General features: G+C 41.2%; 1 protein-coding gene across 1 annotated transcript in view; it reads right to left on the reverse strand.

The window, feature by feature from the left end:
* The window catches only part of arfgef1 (ADP-ribosylation factor guanine nucleotide-exchange factor 1 (brefeldin A-inhibited)), a 50428-nt gene that overhangs the window by 23043 nt on the left and 11032 nt on the right, over positions 1-16353 (reverse strand). Inside the window, exons 2-8 of the mRNA XM_053342640.1 lie at positions 9299-9329; positions 6207-6363; positions 5827-5973; positions 4522-4701; positions 4008-4061; positions 1428-1791; positions 636-764 (exon numbers count right to left, since the gene is read on the reverse strand). Of these exons, the coding sequence (XP_053198615.1) occupies positions 636-764; positions 1428-1791; positions 4008-4061; positions 4522-4701; positions 5827-5973; positions 6207-6363; positions 9299-9329 (1062 nt within the window). The remainder of the gene's footprint in view (positions 1-635; positions 765-1427; positions 1792-4007; positions 4062-4521; positions 4702-5826; positions 5974-6206; positions 6364-9298; positions 9330-16353) is intronic.

The raw sequence follows: 16353 nt of genomic DNA on the forward strand, positions 1-16353 counted from the left end.
ATTTACCAAGACTTTTTCTTCCTGACAAATTTTGTACCCAGTAAGGTGCTTGTTATTTATCAAAATCGGGCATCAGCCTGCAAGCACACGTTGCCCTTCGTCTGACAAACAGCTTGTATGAAAAGTGCACCTCTCTGTTATCCCCATATCTATTTAAGAATTGTGCAAATAACAGGAGGATCATAAAATCGTTCTGATCAGAAAAATGGCCAGAATTGGTTGCATAAAAAAAAATCTCTAACTCACAAAAGCTTGTTTAATTTCACACAGGGATTTAGGAGGTATACGTGAAAATCCAAATGACCTCTATTCTACAGTGCAAAAGTTTGGGCAATCTAAGGATGAGCAGCACTGAACAAAAAACAGACAAGTAGTTTTGATCCTCCCATTCACTGAGTTTCTACTAACAGAATAATAACACACTAACAAATAGTCTTTTGACAGTTACTTTGCAGTGGGTTGCAAATGCAGTCTTTTCTTTTGTGCTTGTGTATTTATTTACATGGGAAGTAGTTTAATTGCTCCAATAGCATTAGCATTCAAAATTTGTTCCATAAATAAAAGATCATTTTAAACATCCTCCACCTTTCTATTTATGAGCATAATTAGCAGCTGTGTTTGAAAAGATGCCTCACCTCCTGCAACAGTGTTGACCACTTCCTGTAGGATACTCTGGACAATTTCCTGGGCCTTCTCCTCATAGTTTGGGGTTTCTTCCTCTTCCTCCTCATCACCTGCCTCTGGATGCTGTTGGGCAGCTGCATCTAAACAACAACACAGTTTGAGGACATACACTCACAACTAAAAAGGTGCAAAAAAGCAATCACACACACAGATTGTTCTGCTGTAGGCTTGAAGAGCTTTCTGGGACAGAGTGTTCAACATTACAATGTCACTGAAAATATGTTTCATCCTGCTCTTTACGTCCTACAGTTCTCTTGGTGAATAAGCCATTGTAGCGCTGAATGTGGTATCAAATGTTTCGCAACAGTAAACGCTTGCTCTCAATGCTTTCTTTTCTTTAATGAAATTGCCCAAAATGGCAAGTGAGGCTTTTATCTTGCATATTCAGGGATGTAAATCAGGATATTTTAATCATCAAACGTAGCAGCCTCACATATACATAAAGCTCAACAGATATGCAAAACAGCTGAAAATATGTGATTTAAACATTTCTTTGGTTTAATCATAAGCGTGAGTGGAGCCTGATAAATCTGAAGTCACACTTTAACAGCATTTGGCACTGTGAAATGGGATGTTTCTCAATTCTGACGGCACGATAGCACCAGAAGATATGATTTAAATGGCAAACCTAAAAAAAGGGTTCATAATCACAAAGGACTTTTTTATGATGGTGCTGGTACCTTTAAAAAAGCCGCTGGAAAACAAAAGGACACAAAAAAATATATGAGAATAAGCAGTCTTACTCTGAGCTGCTGTGGCTTGGTCTGCCTCAGTCTGTTCATTCTCTGCCACACAAAAGCCAGAACCGTTTTCTGGATCAGGGCTCTCGTAGACCGACCCCTGCTGTCCCTGCTCTCCCTGCTCCTCCTGCTCCCCAGACACAGACCTGCTGCCGCCCTCCGGGGCCGGCGTGGAGGGGGTTGACGGGGTGGATGGGATGTTGGTGCTTGGAGTTGGCGGAGTGACGGGCCCGTTGGCTTCCTGGGTCGTACCCTTGGCTGGTGGGTGGATGTGAGTCTGTAGCTGGGGGGAGTCAGGCTCAGTGTGCTGGGTGACTGGCGAGTGCTGCCGGTGCCGCTCTCTCTCCAGCTGCTTTGCTTCCTGCAACTAATGCGGCACACACACACACACACACACACACATACAAAACAACACATACGCAGACAGTGCACACGAAGAACGGCAAAAGCATTCATAGAACATGCACATGACACACACACGCACACACACACACAGAAAAAGCCAAGTTAAGAGCATATAAACAAACTCGAAAACACCAATTACATGTTTGAACAACCTGTCTACATTCTCTGAGGGCTCACTGAGCCAAAAAGCAGAGCCACAACGCTTTTGGATGTCAAAGCGGCGAGCAAAAGACAGTCACAGTCTCTAGATTGTGTCAGCATACATTCAATGTGTGTTCTTATGGAAATGTATATGAATATGCACTCACTGAGAAGTAGGACATGCTTCTAAAAGAGCAATGAGACAAACTTTGTGGAATCGATTCATGCTGGCTCGGCTGAACTGGGTCTATTTCAGTCCGCTGGTGGCAGAAGGTATTTGTGGTGGAAAATGCTTCACACAGCCATGTCCTGGCTGATGTGTCATGGCCGACATGTGTTGCCACTGCTTCTGATATGAAGCGCTGGAAGGTGTTGCAATGCTTTAGCTTGGTAGGTCATGAGCCAAAAGTGGGTCACAAGACATTTGCACATGGTTGTGGCCTAAAGAATGTGTCATGTTGGTGAATATTGGTATTTCAGGTACTGCGTTGCTTCATGGAGGAGGTAAAAATAAACTGTTTCTACTGCTGATCTGTACCAATCACAGAGGTGAAACGCACTTATATGCACAGTAACACACTTCACTATCTCATAGCAAACACAGATACAACTTCCAAAAGAGAGCAAACAATTACAAGCAGTGGAAATTCTCTCAGCCAAGCTAAATTAACAACAGCCCATGGTGCATTTTCAGTCCAAGTGCATTTGTAGATTTGTTGGAGATAAATGTTTAAAAAAACAAATTATAGACTTGAGTGACTCAAGGAGAAAAGGGTACAGTAACTGAGGAGACATGGGTTTAGGATGACAATATAAACAGTGTGACACATTTACAATGCAATGGTGATATATGGTGATCATTTCCCCTACAGCAGATATGAATTCAAATGCATAACTGTAATTAACAGCATAAATCTGCCATGTGCAGACACTGATGGCCACTGTGAATTTGTTTCAGTTAAGTAGTCTGTCTCATCTCCCTTTCTAGCCACGAGTCATAATTATATAGTATTATATAGCCAGTATATATCTGTTTCATGACATTTCTTCAAAAAAAGCATTTTTTTCCCTCTCACAAGGCAAACCAAAAATTGTACATCACATCTATTTGTTATACAAACTCCCTTTATTAAACCCATTAAGTCTTGTTTTTTAAAACACTGCCGTCAGGTGGTGTTTGCCTCTAATTAAATGAGCCTGATGCTATTGTCACATTCAAATGTAAGCAACTAAATTCAATGACACAGCCTTCTGAATGAAACAATTAGTATTGAATATGAGCAACAGTAACAAGGCCAGACAAACGCACCTCCACTGGAGGGGACAGCCGAGGCAGCGCAAACAGACTAAGCTCATTATTTAAATGCCAGCTCAGTCGGATAGTGAAGGCTGAGTCTGTGTGCGGGTGAACGAGACGAGCCCTGTGTGTGTGCGTGAGTGTGTGTGTGATCACACCATGCTGAGCCGCAGTCAGGAGGATACATCTACACACCAACACAGAGAGTGGATCTCCCTGTGCAGCAGCACAACACTACACAGGCAGTGACAACACAACAATAGGCCTCTGCCTCAAAGTCTGCCTTGTCTGTCTATGTCTACCCCCGACTGCGTCTTTATATTTCTCCGTCTGTGTCTGACTCAATACCAGTCTCATTGTTCTAAAAGAACTATATCAGGTCTTTGGAGAAACACAAAATAACAAAAAAGCCATCGGGAACAAGACAGGCATAGCTGACCTGCAATATAAAACACTTACCACACCCCAGGAGTGAATGTGAATGTCAACTAAATGTAAACTAAAATGTAAATAGGTGCAGGAAAGCGAGATGATTTGTAGGTAAGTCAACAAAAGCCACGGCAAGCATATGGTGGAAGAAGTACACAGCATACCTGCTCCTGTGCAGTGTAGGAGCAAAGGAAGGAAACTGATGAGTGCATGAATGGATGAGGAAAAAGCTTAATGCGCAAACACAGATACACAGAGAAGAGTTTAAGAGCTCTGATCAGGCAAGTCACGGCAAGTCCTGCACGCTTTACCTGGCGGTCACGCTTTCTGGAGGCCAGAGACCAAGATAGCTTGTGATTTGTAAGCTATGTGTCCAAAAGGAAGGGAGGGAGGCAGGTGAGGAGGGGGAAAAGTGTCATTCAAAAAGAAAAAGATGACATTAGAGCAAGCTTTTTTCTTTGAAGGCAACACCTAAAAAGTCCCTCTGGACACAAAGCAAACAGTAGACTTTAATTAAATCAGTGGCTTGAGCAAACCATCAGTTAGAAAGCTTTCCCACAGCAGATAATGTCTTTCATTATATTACAATCTATTTGGACTATATTTCACATATTGCTAATTCGTAGCAGCATTTTAAAACTGCCACCTCACAAACTTTTGAGTCTCAAAATTGCCCAGTTTGTCTGATTCTAGAAACAGTTCTATACTTTATCTTGCTTTTGCCATTTTTCAAATTTAGTCAGCCAGTGGCTCAAGAAAGGAGTTGCCCTCTCTCTCACTTTTGAGTTTGTATATCTAATATCTCCAAGAGGAGGTTGAACATACTGCTTGATTCTCCATGCGTGCAAAGATGACGTTGAGCATCTGTGTTAGGGTGGCCTTCGCTGTGGTTTGGTTGATGAGATTCTTGCTAGCCAGGTAGATGTTGTAGCACGTGCGGACGGCCTGCAGGACAGTGCCCTCATGGATTTCTATGTGCTGGGAGGTCACTGCTGTCAACAGAGCCTGGAAAAGGAAAAGAAAGGGAGTGATGGGGGGGGGGTTTCACCAAGATAAGGCTTGTACTGGGAAATATGTGTTGCTATTATTATATACTGTATGAAAAATAAAAGTAAAACAGGTCTAATTTACACTGAAAAAGTTTACACAATTGAATGATTTTACATTTTAATACACAGTGTTGTTATGACTTGCTTTACATTACTTTACTTTTGTTTTATTACATGGACACTTCACAAAAGCAGTCCAGTTTTTCCAGCAGGACCTTGACGAAAGCTTCTAACATTCTAACATGTCTCTAACTTTCCCATATACTCATCACTCCATGAATGCTTGGGAAATTTTACATGTCAGTGCCAGGCTTTGAAAAAACCTGACTTGAACAACCACGTTTCTCCGGTAACACTCCTGCTCAGAACCTGCTAATATGTTCATAACTATTCAAGTGTGAAACCACATTAACACTATACACATGAATCATTTAATAAGTTATACATGAGATGCAGGCATGTATTTAATAAGTTATACATGAGATGCAGGCATGTATTTAAAATGATGTTTCTTTAAGGATTTTTACTCAAAGTGCAGCAACACAGAAGACGGCAAAAAAAAGAGTCAACTGCTAACAGGATAAAAATCCAGTAAAACACATTTAACTATTATTTTAATGAAACACATTTAACTATTTAGAGTATGTGAGTAACAAAGGAATAAATGGGGAAAAATGATCTTCAACAACAACTTTGTTTTAGTAACTATAGTGGCAGCAATCAAGTTATTGCTATTTAACAGCTGTTAAATGTCAAAACGCATCTTTAAAATCCATCATTTAAGCAGCATGTGTAAAAACTGAAAAGACACTTCTGCTATTATTTCCATATGACTTTCATAAGCTAAAATAACACATTTGAGTTTCAAAACATTTGTGCAGCAGGAACAACTCTTGCCACACAGTGTTGTGTTTTTACTTTGTAAGAAATCAATAAAACTGACTAGACTTTTGATATCAAAGAGACACAAACATACAAGAAACAAGAGTCTAAACGATAAAAGGATTCAGAGCTTGGCGAAGCATTGAACAAACATGTGAAACAAACTGGTATGTTGCAGAAGACGAGGACAGTAGCACACCTTGATAATCTGTAGTTGCACGCCCTCATCAGTCTGTGGGCCCTGGAAGCAAGCGCAGATGGTCTCGATGATCCTGTCGATGAGCTTCTTGCCTGGGGCCGTGCTGTCCGGGGCACTGCCCGTCAAGTGACCATACGCTATCAGCTTCTACAGGTCAGACACACACAATTTGCCTGAGAATATGAGCCACTCCACTTTACTGTTATGAGAATTTCTGCACAATGACTTCACTGAATTTACTTCATGTATACTTTCAGTTGTCTCTTCGAATGACTTGAACAATGTTGGCATAAGCACAAATCACACAGTGGACTGCCATATAGAAACACTCATGCAAACATTTGGGAGGGTCTGCAGTCCCGACTCATCCTGCTGCTGACCTGTAAACAGTCGAGTGAGGTGATGACGATGCGGGGACATTTGGACTGACATGCCAGCTCAAACGGCAAGAAGTACTTGTCAGCTTCAATGAAGTTGGTCTTTGATTTGATTGGCGGTAAAGTGCTGGAACCCGATTTGCCGTCTCCACTGGGTGGACTAGGAAGGAACAATACAGGGGGAAAAAAAAGAAGATAAGAGACTGTGAGATAAACACAGCGATCACATGGTCCAGTCTGTCAACCAGAGTCACTAGAAAAGAAGCAGGGTTCAAAAAATTGGCCTGACACACTCCCACTCCCTTTGACATCTCAGCATGACTAACAGTGCATGGGAAATGTGCGCGCTAAGAATGGCACGTTTTACTGTGCAGAACAACCTCTTCTCATCCACAGTTCCTGCTAAACCTAAAAAAAAAAAGTCTTACCCTGCATCCTGTTCCTCTGAGGGAAATGCAGAGTAACAGAATCTTTATTACACTGAATTTAATAAAGTGCCTCAGTGTTTCAATTTTTTCACTTAAGCTGTGTAAGGAGGGGTTAGGAGTCCCTGAGGTTTGTTATTCAGGCTCAGACCATGTGCTCATGCTGACAAAGCATCTCCAGGCCTCGGACTAGTTACTGAATCCTAAATCAAATGATACACATCTATTTTTTCCGCATTTTTAAAAACCAGGGACACAGACATAAAATACGGACCATTGCTTTCAGTCGCCATGTGTCTAAAGCATCCCCTAGCACAATCACCACACCCAGACTGCACTTGCTGGAAGAATAGAGAAAGGGAGGGAATGAGGGAGGGAAGGAGGGAGGGAGGGAGGGGTTGCATTGTTTATGTCTTGGCAATGAAAAGGGATGACTTCAGCTCTTTCAGAGGGACGACCTCGCAGAGCAGAGCAGAGCTCCACCGTTAAAAGAAATAGAAAAAGAGAGGAGGGATGAAGAGCGCCGTAAAGAGAAGTAAAAAAGGAGCAAAAATCTGAAAACAAAAAAAAAGAAGGAGAAACAAGCACATGAATTTAAGATGAGGTAGAGAGGGAACAAGAGTGCATAAAAGAGAAATAGAAGAGGGGAGGAAGGATGAAGAGTGTAGTAAGGGGAAGGAAAATCTATTACGAGAGCTTTTTGAAATCAGACAACAACAAGCTTTGAGTAACATGATTTAAAGAGGAATTCAAGAGAGGAGAGCTACAAATATACACAAACACAATGATTCAGAGAAAGAATTCTGTTTAACAGCCTTCTTCCCCATCTTCAAAAACCGTTTTGGACAACAACATCAAAGCGAGGCTGTGATTCAGCAAAGAGCATCCACTCTGTTAGCTGATCTGTATGGCCTGACCCAGTCTCTGTCTCTCTAAGCTATTGTGTGTCTGCAGGGAGCTCTTCTCCCCTGGATTATTCCTGGACTCTAACTGCTTAATGTCAGCAGGAGCGTTTACTCCCTTCTGATCACTCCCAGCCTCCTTACAGTTAGTCTGCTTATAAACATAATGTGGACTTTAACTCTGTTTTAGTCAGACAGCAAAGTCTATATCTGCAGCTCCACCTTGCTGATATACAGAAGTTGATAATAATGGTCATCTGCTATTTGGCTGTAGGAATAAAGACTAGACTAGAACTACTATTGTGATAAATTATTAATCATTTTGAGTCATGCTAATATTCTCTTGAGTGGACATTGTGTTGACAGTCCTAAATCTTGTAGAGCTGTAGGAATGTGTAGTAGCTGGTTTACCTGACAATGAGAGTTTTGAATACAAGCTGTGTGAAACCACGCCCATCATCATGTGACATCATCAACTGACACAATCAGCCAGCACACCTGTTGTATTTATTAGCTGTTGTTTCCTGATGCAAATGACTCCTCCTGGTGATTTTAAAGTTAAACTAAAAACTTGAGACTAGAACAAAGACCTAATCCTTCTTTGGTGAAACCTTATATGTCTTAAATGTTGTCTTCTCCATTTCTTTAAAAGGTGGTGTTACAGTTAATAATTAATTAATTTGAGTGTTTTAGTTCTTTACAAAGAAAAGCAAATCGTTCAATTTCCAAAAAATCAATTATATCACAATATGTATAACACTTTTGTGATATTCAATTATATACAGTGTGATAGAAGATTGTATCTATACTGTTATGCTTTCAAAGATGTCCTTGTTTAATCAGGGCTCGTACATCTGAGCCACAGAATGAAAGAGAAGCAATTTAAACCGGGCTGCAGGCTCACAAAAAAAAAAGGTATTCCTGAGTGGAACTGTGAGACTATTGCATCTATATAACATGAAAAATAGCTGAGAGTTGCAAAGTACCTGAGTTGAATCCAAAATAGCAATGTTTGAGTGAGTCGGGTGTGGCTGCCCATATATCTATCCATCTTTAATCTAGAGGCCTGAACCCTCAGGTTAAAGTTTGCACACAGTTGGTCCTGCTAATTTGAAGTGAATGGATGAATGAAATAAGAAGAGATGGGGAGAAATGAGGGTGGGGGTTGGTGGTGGAGGGTGGCAGTGTGTTGTAAGGAATAAAAATGTGAAAGGGAAATAAGAATGAGACAGCGGGAGGAAGAAAGGATTGGGGAAGAGGATAGGAGAGAGGTGGCACACATGCTATGATTCATTCCACGGCCCACGTTACTTGGCAGCCTGTGTACATACACACACACACACACACACACACACACACACACACACACACACACACACACACACACACACACACACACACACACACACACACACACACACACACACACACACACACACACACACACACACACACACACACACACACACACTCAGCATTAGGCAGGGGTTCGTGAAGAAAGCCATTAATGAGAAAGCAAGGGGCTGTTGGGAACAGGCCAGTCCAAGAGACGCAAACAAAAACACACTAGAGGCTACACATACACACACACACACTCACACTGACACAATGTTCTAATCCCCTTCAGTCTGAACACAGGAGAAAGCAACAGAGGCTTGCATTTGAGCCTTGAATCTTACACTGCCCAACATGCAGAAAGTTACACACACAAATCCCATGAAATGACCCTCAATGCTTTACTGTATTATGTGATTAATCAGATGCTTACCTTAATTTTTCTGATTCCTCTTTGATTTCCTCTGCAAGAGAAAAAAAAGAAAAAGGAAAAGATGTAAAATAAGTAAAGCATCAGCCTTGGGGAATGCAAATTCTGCAGTGTTTTACTCAGCTAATGACACCGTGGGGAGTAGAGCACATATCAGGCCTAGCAGGCAGAGAGAAAACCATTTATTAATGAAGGATGCTTTTTAGAAGAAAAAAAGAAAAACTCTCCCACTTCCACAACTTCATTGGTGTTAATGCACTTTTAGTTGACGCTAATGTATAGCTGCATACATCCTACATTAAAAAGTATTCAGCTGAAGAATGTGTGCGTGTGTTTTCTGTGCTTGAATGTCTTTGTGTCGTCATGGTGATGGGTTCTGTTGATGTCTCACCGCCAAGCAGAACAGAGCCTGGTAAATATATTACCTCAGCTGAAGCTCAGCCCCGAAAATGTTACCATTATTCACTCTGTGTGTGCTGTGTGTCTGTGAGCCAGGCCAACATTTGTGTTTATTTCACAGATCTCCAGGCATGAAAGCAGTTGTATGAACTTGCTGAGTACTGGCACAGAGAAGCAGAAAAAAAAAACGAGGTAGACAGACACATAGAGGGGCGGGAGAGGGGGATGAGAGAGAAAGAACGACAGAAATAGAGCTAGAGAGAGCGTATAAGAGGGGCCAATTGGTACACATTAAAGGGAGCCTTCAATGGGGAAGCTTTTTAAAACACAGTGGCAATCGGCAAAGTCCTCACAGACCTGCACCAGCCTGCGATGGTTCAGAGAAACCCGAGTAATGCAATGACAGCTCAATTATTTCACTGCTGTAAGCCTATGAGTCCTTTCAAAGAAATCTACTTGGTGAGAATATTTAGCACTTAACACTCGGTGGAATTAAATTAGGAACTTGTTTCACTTGTGTTTTACAGTACTAACCGTGAGTGAAATAGAAAGAGGGGGGTGGTGTCATGTATAGAGGAAGCAAAGCAAAGTGTCGTTTCTGATTTCAAACTGACAAATGCAGATTTATACATTCATTATTATTATGCATAAAAAAGTCATAGTAGGCCTTTGGGACTGCTCTGAACCCCTGTGGATGCAGATCTGACATGAGATCACCAACCAACCACATATCATGTTGTCATCTTTAAATGCTACAGTATTATTCCCACACAGACTGAATGCGATTGTAGCCCCGTGACCCAAAGTCCATCTATTTTTCACTGTCTTGTGCTAAAATGTGTGTGTGTGTGCTTGCACTGTGCTGAGAGTGTCACACTGTGCAACATACTGTAAGTGGATGGACAACATATGAGAAAGAGCTAATAGATCGGGTTAGAATAAGTGACTCAATTCAATGGTGATAAATTGGTTAGTTGAAAAGTGAAAAAAATAAGAGGTAAACACCCATCACTTCATTGCAGCCAGTGTGAAAAGGCACTACTACCTTACAACATACAATAACGAGCTGTTGCTGTTACCTAATATATTTCCAATGGCTGACACAATAGCAGATATTCCAGCATTCCTAGTACATGCACTCAATTCCAAGCACGTGATGGATAAAGCTAAAGCATGCTTGACCTGAAATACACTTGGGCTGCCACAGTAAGACGGAGGGAGCAGCGTTCATTGTGAAGCGAGCGGGACTTCCGGATGGAGCCGACAGACTGATGCAGTCGGTGTGTACGAGGCATCAGACTTAACAGTAACAAACGAGACCGGAGAGACGAGAGAGACGAGAGACACGAGAGAGACGAGAGACGGAAACACACAGATGGAGAGACGTAGGAGTGGATGTGCAGAGAAGATACCAGCCTCAGCCAATTAACTTGTTAGAATGATGACAAGTTCTCATATTGGGTTTGACATTTAGATTTTGAATGTAAGGGGGCCATTTTTGAATTTTGATGCTTTCATTGCAGTGTTTTTCTTAATCTACCAACTATCTGAGGTAAAATCTGACTATTTTAGTTTAAACTTATAAGTGATGGGTGGTTGTGTCTATTAACTGCTGCTTTCTGTACTGATCATACAAACATTATACTGTATGAACTGTACAGAATATACTGTTGAAGCCACTTGTATCATAATTAAGGCTGAAAAAAAAGATTATATTTCATCATTGATTCATCTGACTTGTTAAATAAATAAATAAATAAACAAAAAATGCCATGTCATAAATTTCTAGACTTCAATGTGACATCTTCCAGTTAACTCTTCTACTTTACTATCAATCCAAAACTTAAACAATATATAATGATCTGATATAAAACAGAGAAAAAAGATCCTTGATCCTCCTCTCCCCCCTGAAGTGCTTTTGCTAACAAATAACCTTAATAATTTATCAATTACAAAAATGCCTGCTGATTAATCTTTGTTGATTAACTAATTGTCCCAGCACTTGTAAGAGTCATGAATACTGTATTATGATACTCATGAATATTCATCAGTATTATTTAAAGATGCCTTCTGCCTTCATCTTATTCTCTTCAAAGTTTGAGATGTGTCAACCAACCAATGGTATCGGAGGTTTTCTTCATCAAAGTGAATAATCAGTGCATTCAGGTCTTTTATTTCACTTTAACTGGAGTGCTGCTGCTTGACAAAGCCTAACTTCATAGAGCTGGACCCGAGAGAGTACCGTACCAGTGCAATCACACTGTATTGACTGCTACATTAGAAGAATAAGCTGCATGACTGACTCTTTCCTGCCCTGCTGCTCCGTAGTCCACAATATAAAATTAACTGCAAGACTCTGGAGGTCTGCCTTTCCTTATAAATATGCACTGACCCAAAGGCTATACCGCTTTTAATACCAGCTTCACGTGAAAGGATTTCTGAAGCACGGGGGTTATCAGATTTATGCAAATACACACGCAAGTCACACAAGATGACGGGCGGGGGCACACACAAGCAGCCGGTTTGATGGGGAGAGATGGGGGATTGTCATATTGACTGTGTAAGTAACTGTCAGATAATTAGCTTGGTGTGTCAGGAGTGTTGATGAGGAATTGGCACCCCAGGATTTGAACGGTGAAACCATAGCAACGGTGTGGTGGTGGTGGTGGTGGTGATGGTGGTGGTGATGAAAAAGAAAAGATACTGTATATAAAAGCTCTGGATACGCCTGGTACTGTGCAGACGTGAGCTGCAAATGAAAGCTGCCGAGTCACAATTGATCTACCAAGCTAATAGTTTCAAAACAAGCAGGCGCACAGACAGACAGCCAAGTGGGACAAAAAAACACATGCATACATAAAAAAAAAAAACATCAAAGTGAATGCCGGTTAGTGGATAATTTAATTAAGTACCAAAAATCAGGAAAAGCAAAGTTAATGTGTGGCAAGTTGTGATGCTGCCTGCAGTTATACACATGTAGTGTTTAAAATGTTCAAAAGGTTCAAGCTGTTGTGTATCTTGCTTCATTTGCTTTAAAAAATATTGGGTACACATGAGCTTTTGTATTCCTTCTCTATAAGCTATCATGAGCCCAATAATAATGGCCGCCTATTGTCACTTATTTACCTAGTCTCCTTCTGCCTCACCTCTGCAGTACTATAGTAAATACTGGTGACCTTGAAAGTGCTGTGTGCTGGGTCCTAGATTGTCCCAGGAAGAAACAACAGCAGCAGACAACACAACTCAGACTCAGTAAGACAACAGTGGTGCGGATAAAACTCTTCAGTCTAATGAGTTAACATGAAAAAGACCAAAAGCCCATGTGGATGCTTTTTGTGAATCACCATCACCATGAACTGTACACTCATATCATACCTTATACATATATTGCCCTAAAAAATGTTTAAATCCAGCTAAGTAGATGCTGACATAGCTTATTAGCATCCAAAATTATACACATTTTTGCTTTGATCACATTGTAACGAGCCAATCCATCAACTGTTGCCATGGATTCACTGAAATTGTCAAAACAAACAGATTTTTATTGGAAAAAAATTTAATAATTTCACTTTATTGATTATTTTAAAGTGCTACAACCTTTCAATCATAATGCTTCCATCATCATCATCATTGGGTTGGGTTGATGCTTCAGCAGGTCAGAAGAAGATTAAAGCTGTATTTGTGGGCTGGGTCCCTCATGAGAGAGACCTCAGGATCTGAAGTCAAAAGACTCTGAAATTGCCTTTAACCAAACCCCAGAGGGCAAACAGCATACATAAGACACCGATTTCACTGACCAGATACATTAGAGGGAGTCATCCTGCTCTCCAGTGAGCTGTAGCCCCAACCATCTCTCAACACAAAGCCTTTGAGAGCTCCATAATGTATGAGAGTAGCCTGCCGAGCCCTGAATCTCAACACATCTCTCCCACAGGCAACCATTTTCCTCCTGTTTAAGGTACTTCTCCTCCTACCCTGACTTTGACCCAGATCCTTACAGTAGATGACAGTGAGGCATTAAACGAACATTAATGTTAGCATATCAATTTCCCCCCCTAGAGATCATATCTATATCTTTTATCGTCAAGAGGCAAGTGGGTCAGATTTATGTAGAATGGTTTAGGGCCACTGCTGCATTGCTCAGATTGAGCAGCAGTGTCCATAAAGGCCAGAGAACCCCTCCAGTCCAGACCAAAGTCAGTCCAGCTACTTAAGTATGAGCCCTTTACTCTTGTTTCAGTTTGTGTGAAATCCTGTATACCCTGAGGTTGTCATCTAGTCAAGGGCCCCCTAAAGCTGCCTCTAAGCTGGGGAGAAGGTCAGTCAAAAGCTGGCTAATCATTTCTCCACTCTGCTCTGGAGTGACTACAGTCTCCAAGTCTGGATAAAGCCAAGAATGTGCAGAGGGAGATTTCTGAGAGCCGGTAAAAGTGCAAAAAACGGACATGCATGAATGCGGCCAAGTACAAACACTCTCCAGTCAGGTACTTCCCTGCTGGCAAATGATATACTGTGGCACCTACAGCATCAACAGCCTTTGTTTTCCTGATGGGGAAGTACAACACTTCCTGAAATTCAGAAAACATTGGTCATATCAGTTACTGTCTGCATAAAATGTCACATGGGCAAGGGTTAATGTTGCAAACCATTACAATATGACCAACTGATGAAACATAACCTCCTTAGAATCGTAGCTATTATTGTAAAGTGAAGACAACACTGTGCAAACATCCCTGTCTATCATGGCCATAGTGGCAAACATGATAGCCAAGGTCCCTCAGTACAACAATGTCTGATATACGACACTTACATGGGAAGGCCGTCTGTGAAAAATACATGAGGAGATGACGACACCGAGGGTCAAGATTTGCACCTCGGCCCGAAGTCAGCTCACGCAAAACAACCAAATGCCAACTGTCAGTATTTATGATGCGCTTACAATGGAAAGAAGCACGAGCACTGATGGTACATATGAATTTAGGAGAGCACCGTATGTAGGCAGAGGGTCAATGAGTCATCTTAAGAGTAGGCTAGCTGTTATTCTGAGAGAGATAAAGACAGAAAAAGAAAGACACAACAACAACCTCACAGTTTCTAGATGGCAGTATCTGACGGTGATGCTGGGATAAACACAAGCCTGATTCAGACTGAAAGACAACGACATCGCACCCAGCCGCTGGAACTTGACAAGGAGCAGAGACAGGTTTCTCCGGCGCTTTATTTAATACCTGTTTCAAAATGGCTTATCAGTGATCCCTTCAATCACACTTACATTGAGCTACAGGCAAAAGCTGATCACGGCTTTAGATATCAACCACACAATGGTGGAGTCAGCCTCTTGAATGCAAATGTGCAGCTGTATAGACGAGGTTGATGAATCAGCAAGGGATGAATTTGGGATGCCTGAGTGAAAAGTTAGAAGCAGATTGTGGCTGGAGGAAATCAGAGCCTATAGTGAATGAAAAACTTGCTCCCCTCCTATCAACCATAGACTGTTTATAAATACAGAAATACTATATTCATATATAGTCAGTGGCATCAACTACTACCAAAATCCCTGGAGCATTGCAGTTTACACTTTATTGCTCTAAATGTGAGTTTGTGTATCTGGACAAAAAGTAAACAGCGTTGCTAAAAGATGTGCATGCATATTCATTAAACGTTTGCAGAATAAATAAATAGTGAAGTGAGGCTTAGACTACACTGTATGTACTAGGGGGGGGGTGAAGCATGATGTTGCATTTAAGAAAATACAAACAAGCAGACTGGCAACCTGCTTTCACAATCTATCACATCAAAGCCCAACTGCTTCTCAAATCAGCATGACAACAACCCGCTCCCCGTCTCTCCCTGCTGAAAAGAGCTGCTTGCAGGCTTATTTGAGTCTTCCTGGGCGCCACCCTGCCTGAGCGGCGTGACCACGTATTCCTCAGCCGGCAGCAGCCTGCTGGGAGTGTCCACCACGGGGGACGACAGCTAGTAGCCAGAAACATTAACACTGGATCAATCCTCTCCCCATGTGTTATTGTAATGTACACCTGTCCAAACTTATGTATTATGTGTGTGTGTGTGTGTGTGCTATAAGTGACTGTTTAATGAGTAGAAAGTGAAGTTCCACATGATGGTTCCGGATTTGGAAATTGGATGTCAAATAAAGCATTGTAAGCAGCACTCACTTCTGTAAAACACACAGTGGCAGCTTAATTAATATTTACAATCTGTACCTACAACATGAAAATGAGATGAGCAGCATAATATAAAATTAAATGCTAATCAAATGTATCACATTCAATAAATAGTGATGGCCTACTGTGCTCTAGTAGCTACTCACTCCAAACACTGAAGCTCCTGATTGAAAAGTATTAAACTGATCAGATTAAAATACTGCACGATCGGCTAAAAATGAAAGGCCTGACATCTGCCACCTAAGTGTTCCATTATCTAAAGTTGCTTCACTACCACCTTTACTTTTTGAATGTGTGAGATCGAAACACTCATCTTGTATCACACTTAAGGTTTCCTCCATTATTTTCATATTTAAGATATTAGAAAACTAATTATACTGCTGCAAATTGAACAAATAAAGCCCTATAATGTAACACTATCAACATTTTGGTAAGATATGCTTGACAGCTTTATAAACTAGAAGAACATTTAGC

The sequence above is a fragment of the Scomber japonicus genome, chromosome 21 (assembly GCF_027409825.1).
Source record: "Scomber japonicus isolate fScoJap1 chromosome 21, fScoJap1.pri, whole genome shotgun sequence".
Classification (NCBI taxonomy): domain Eukaryota; kingdom Metazoa; phylum Chordata; class Actinopteri; order Scombriformes; family Scombridae; genus Scomber; species Scomber japonicus.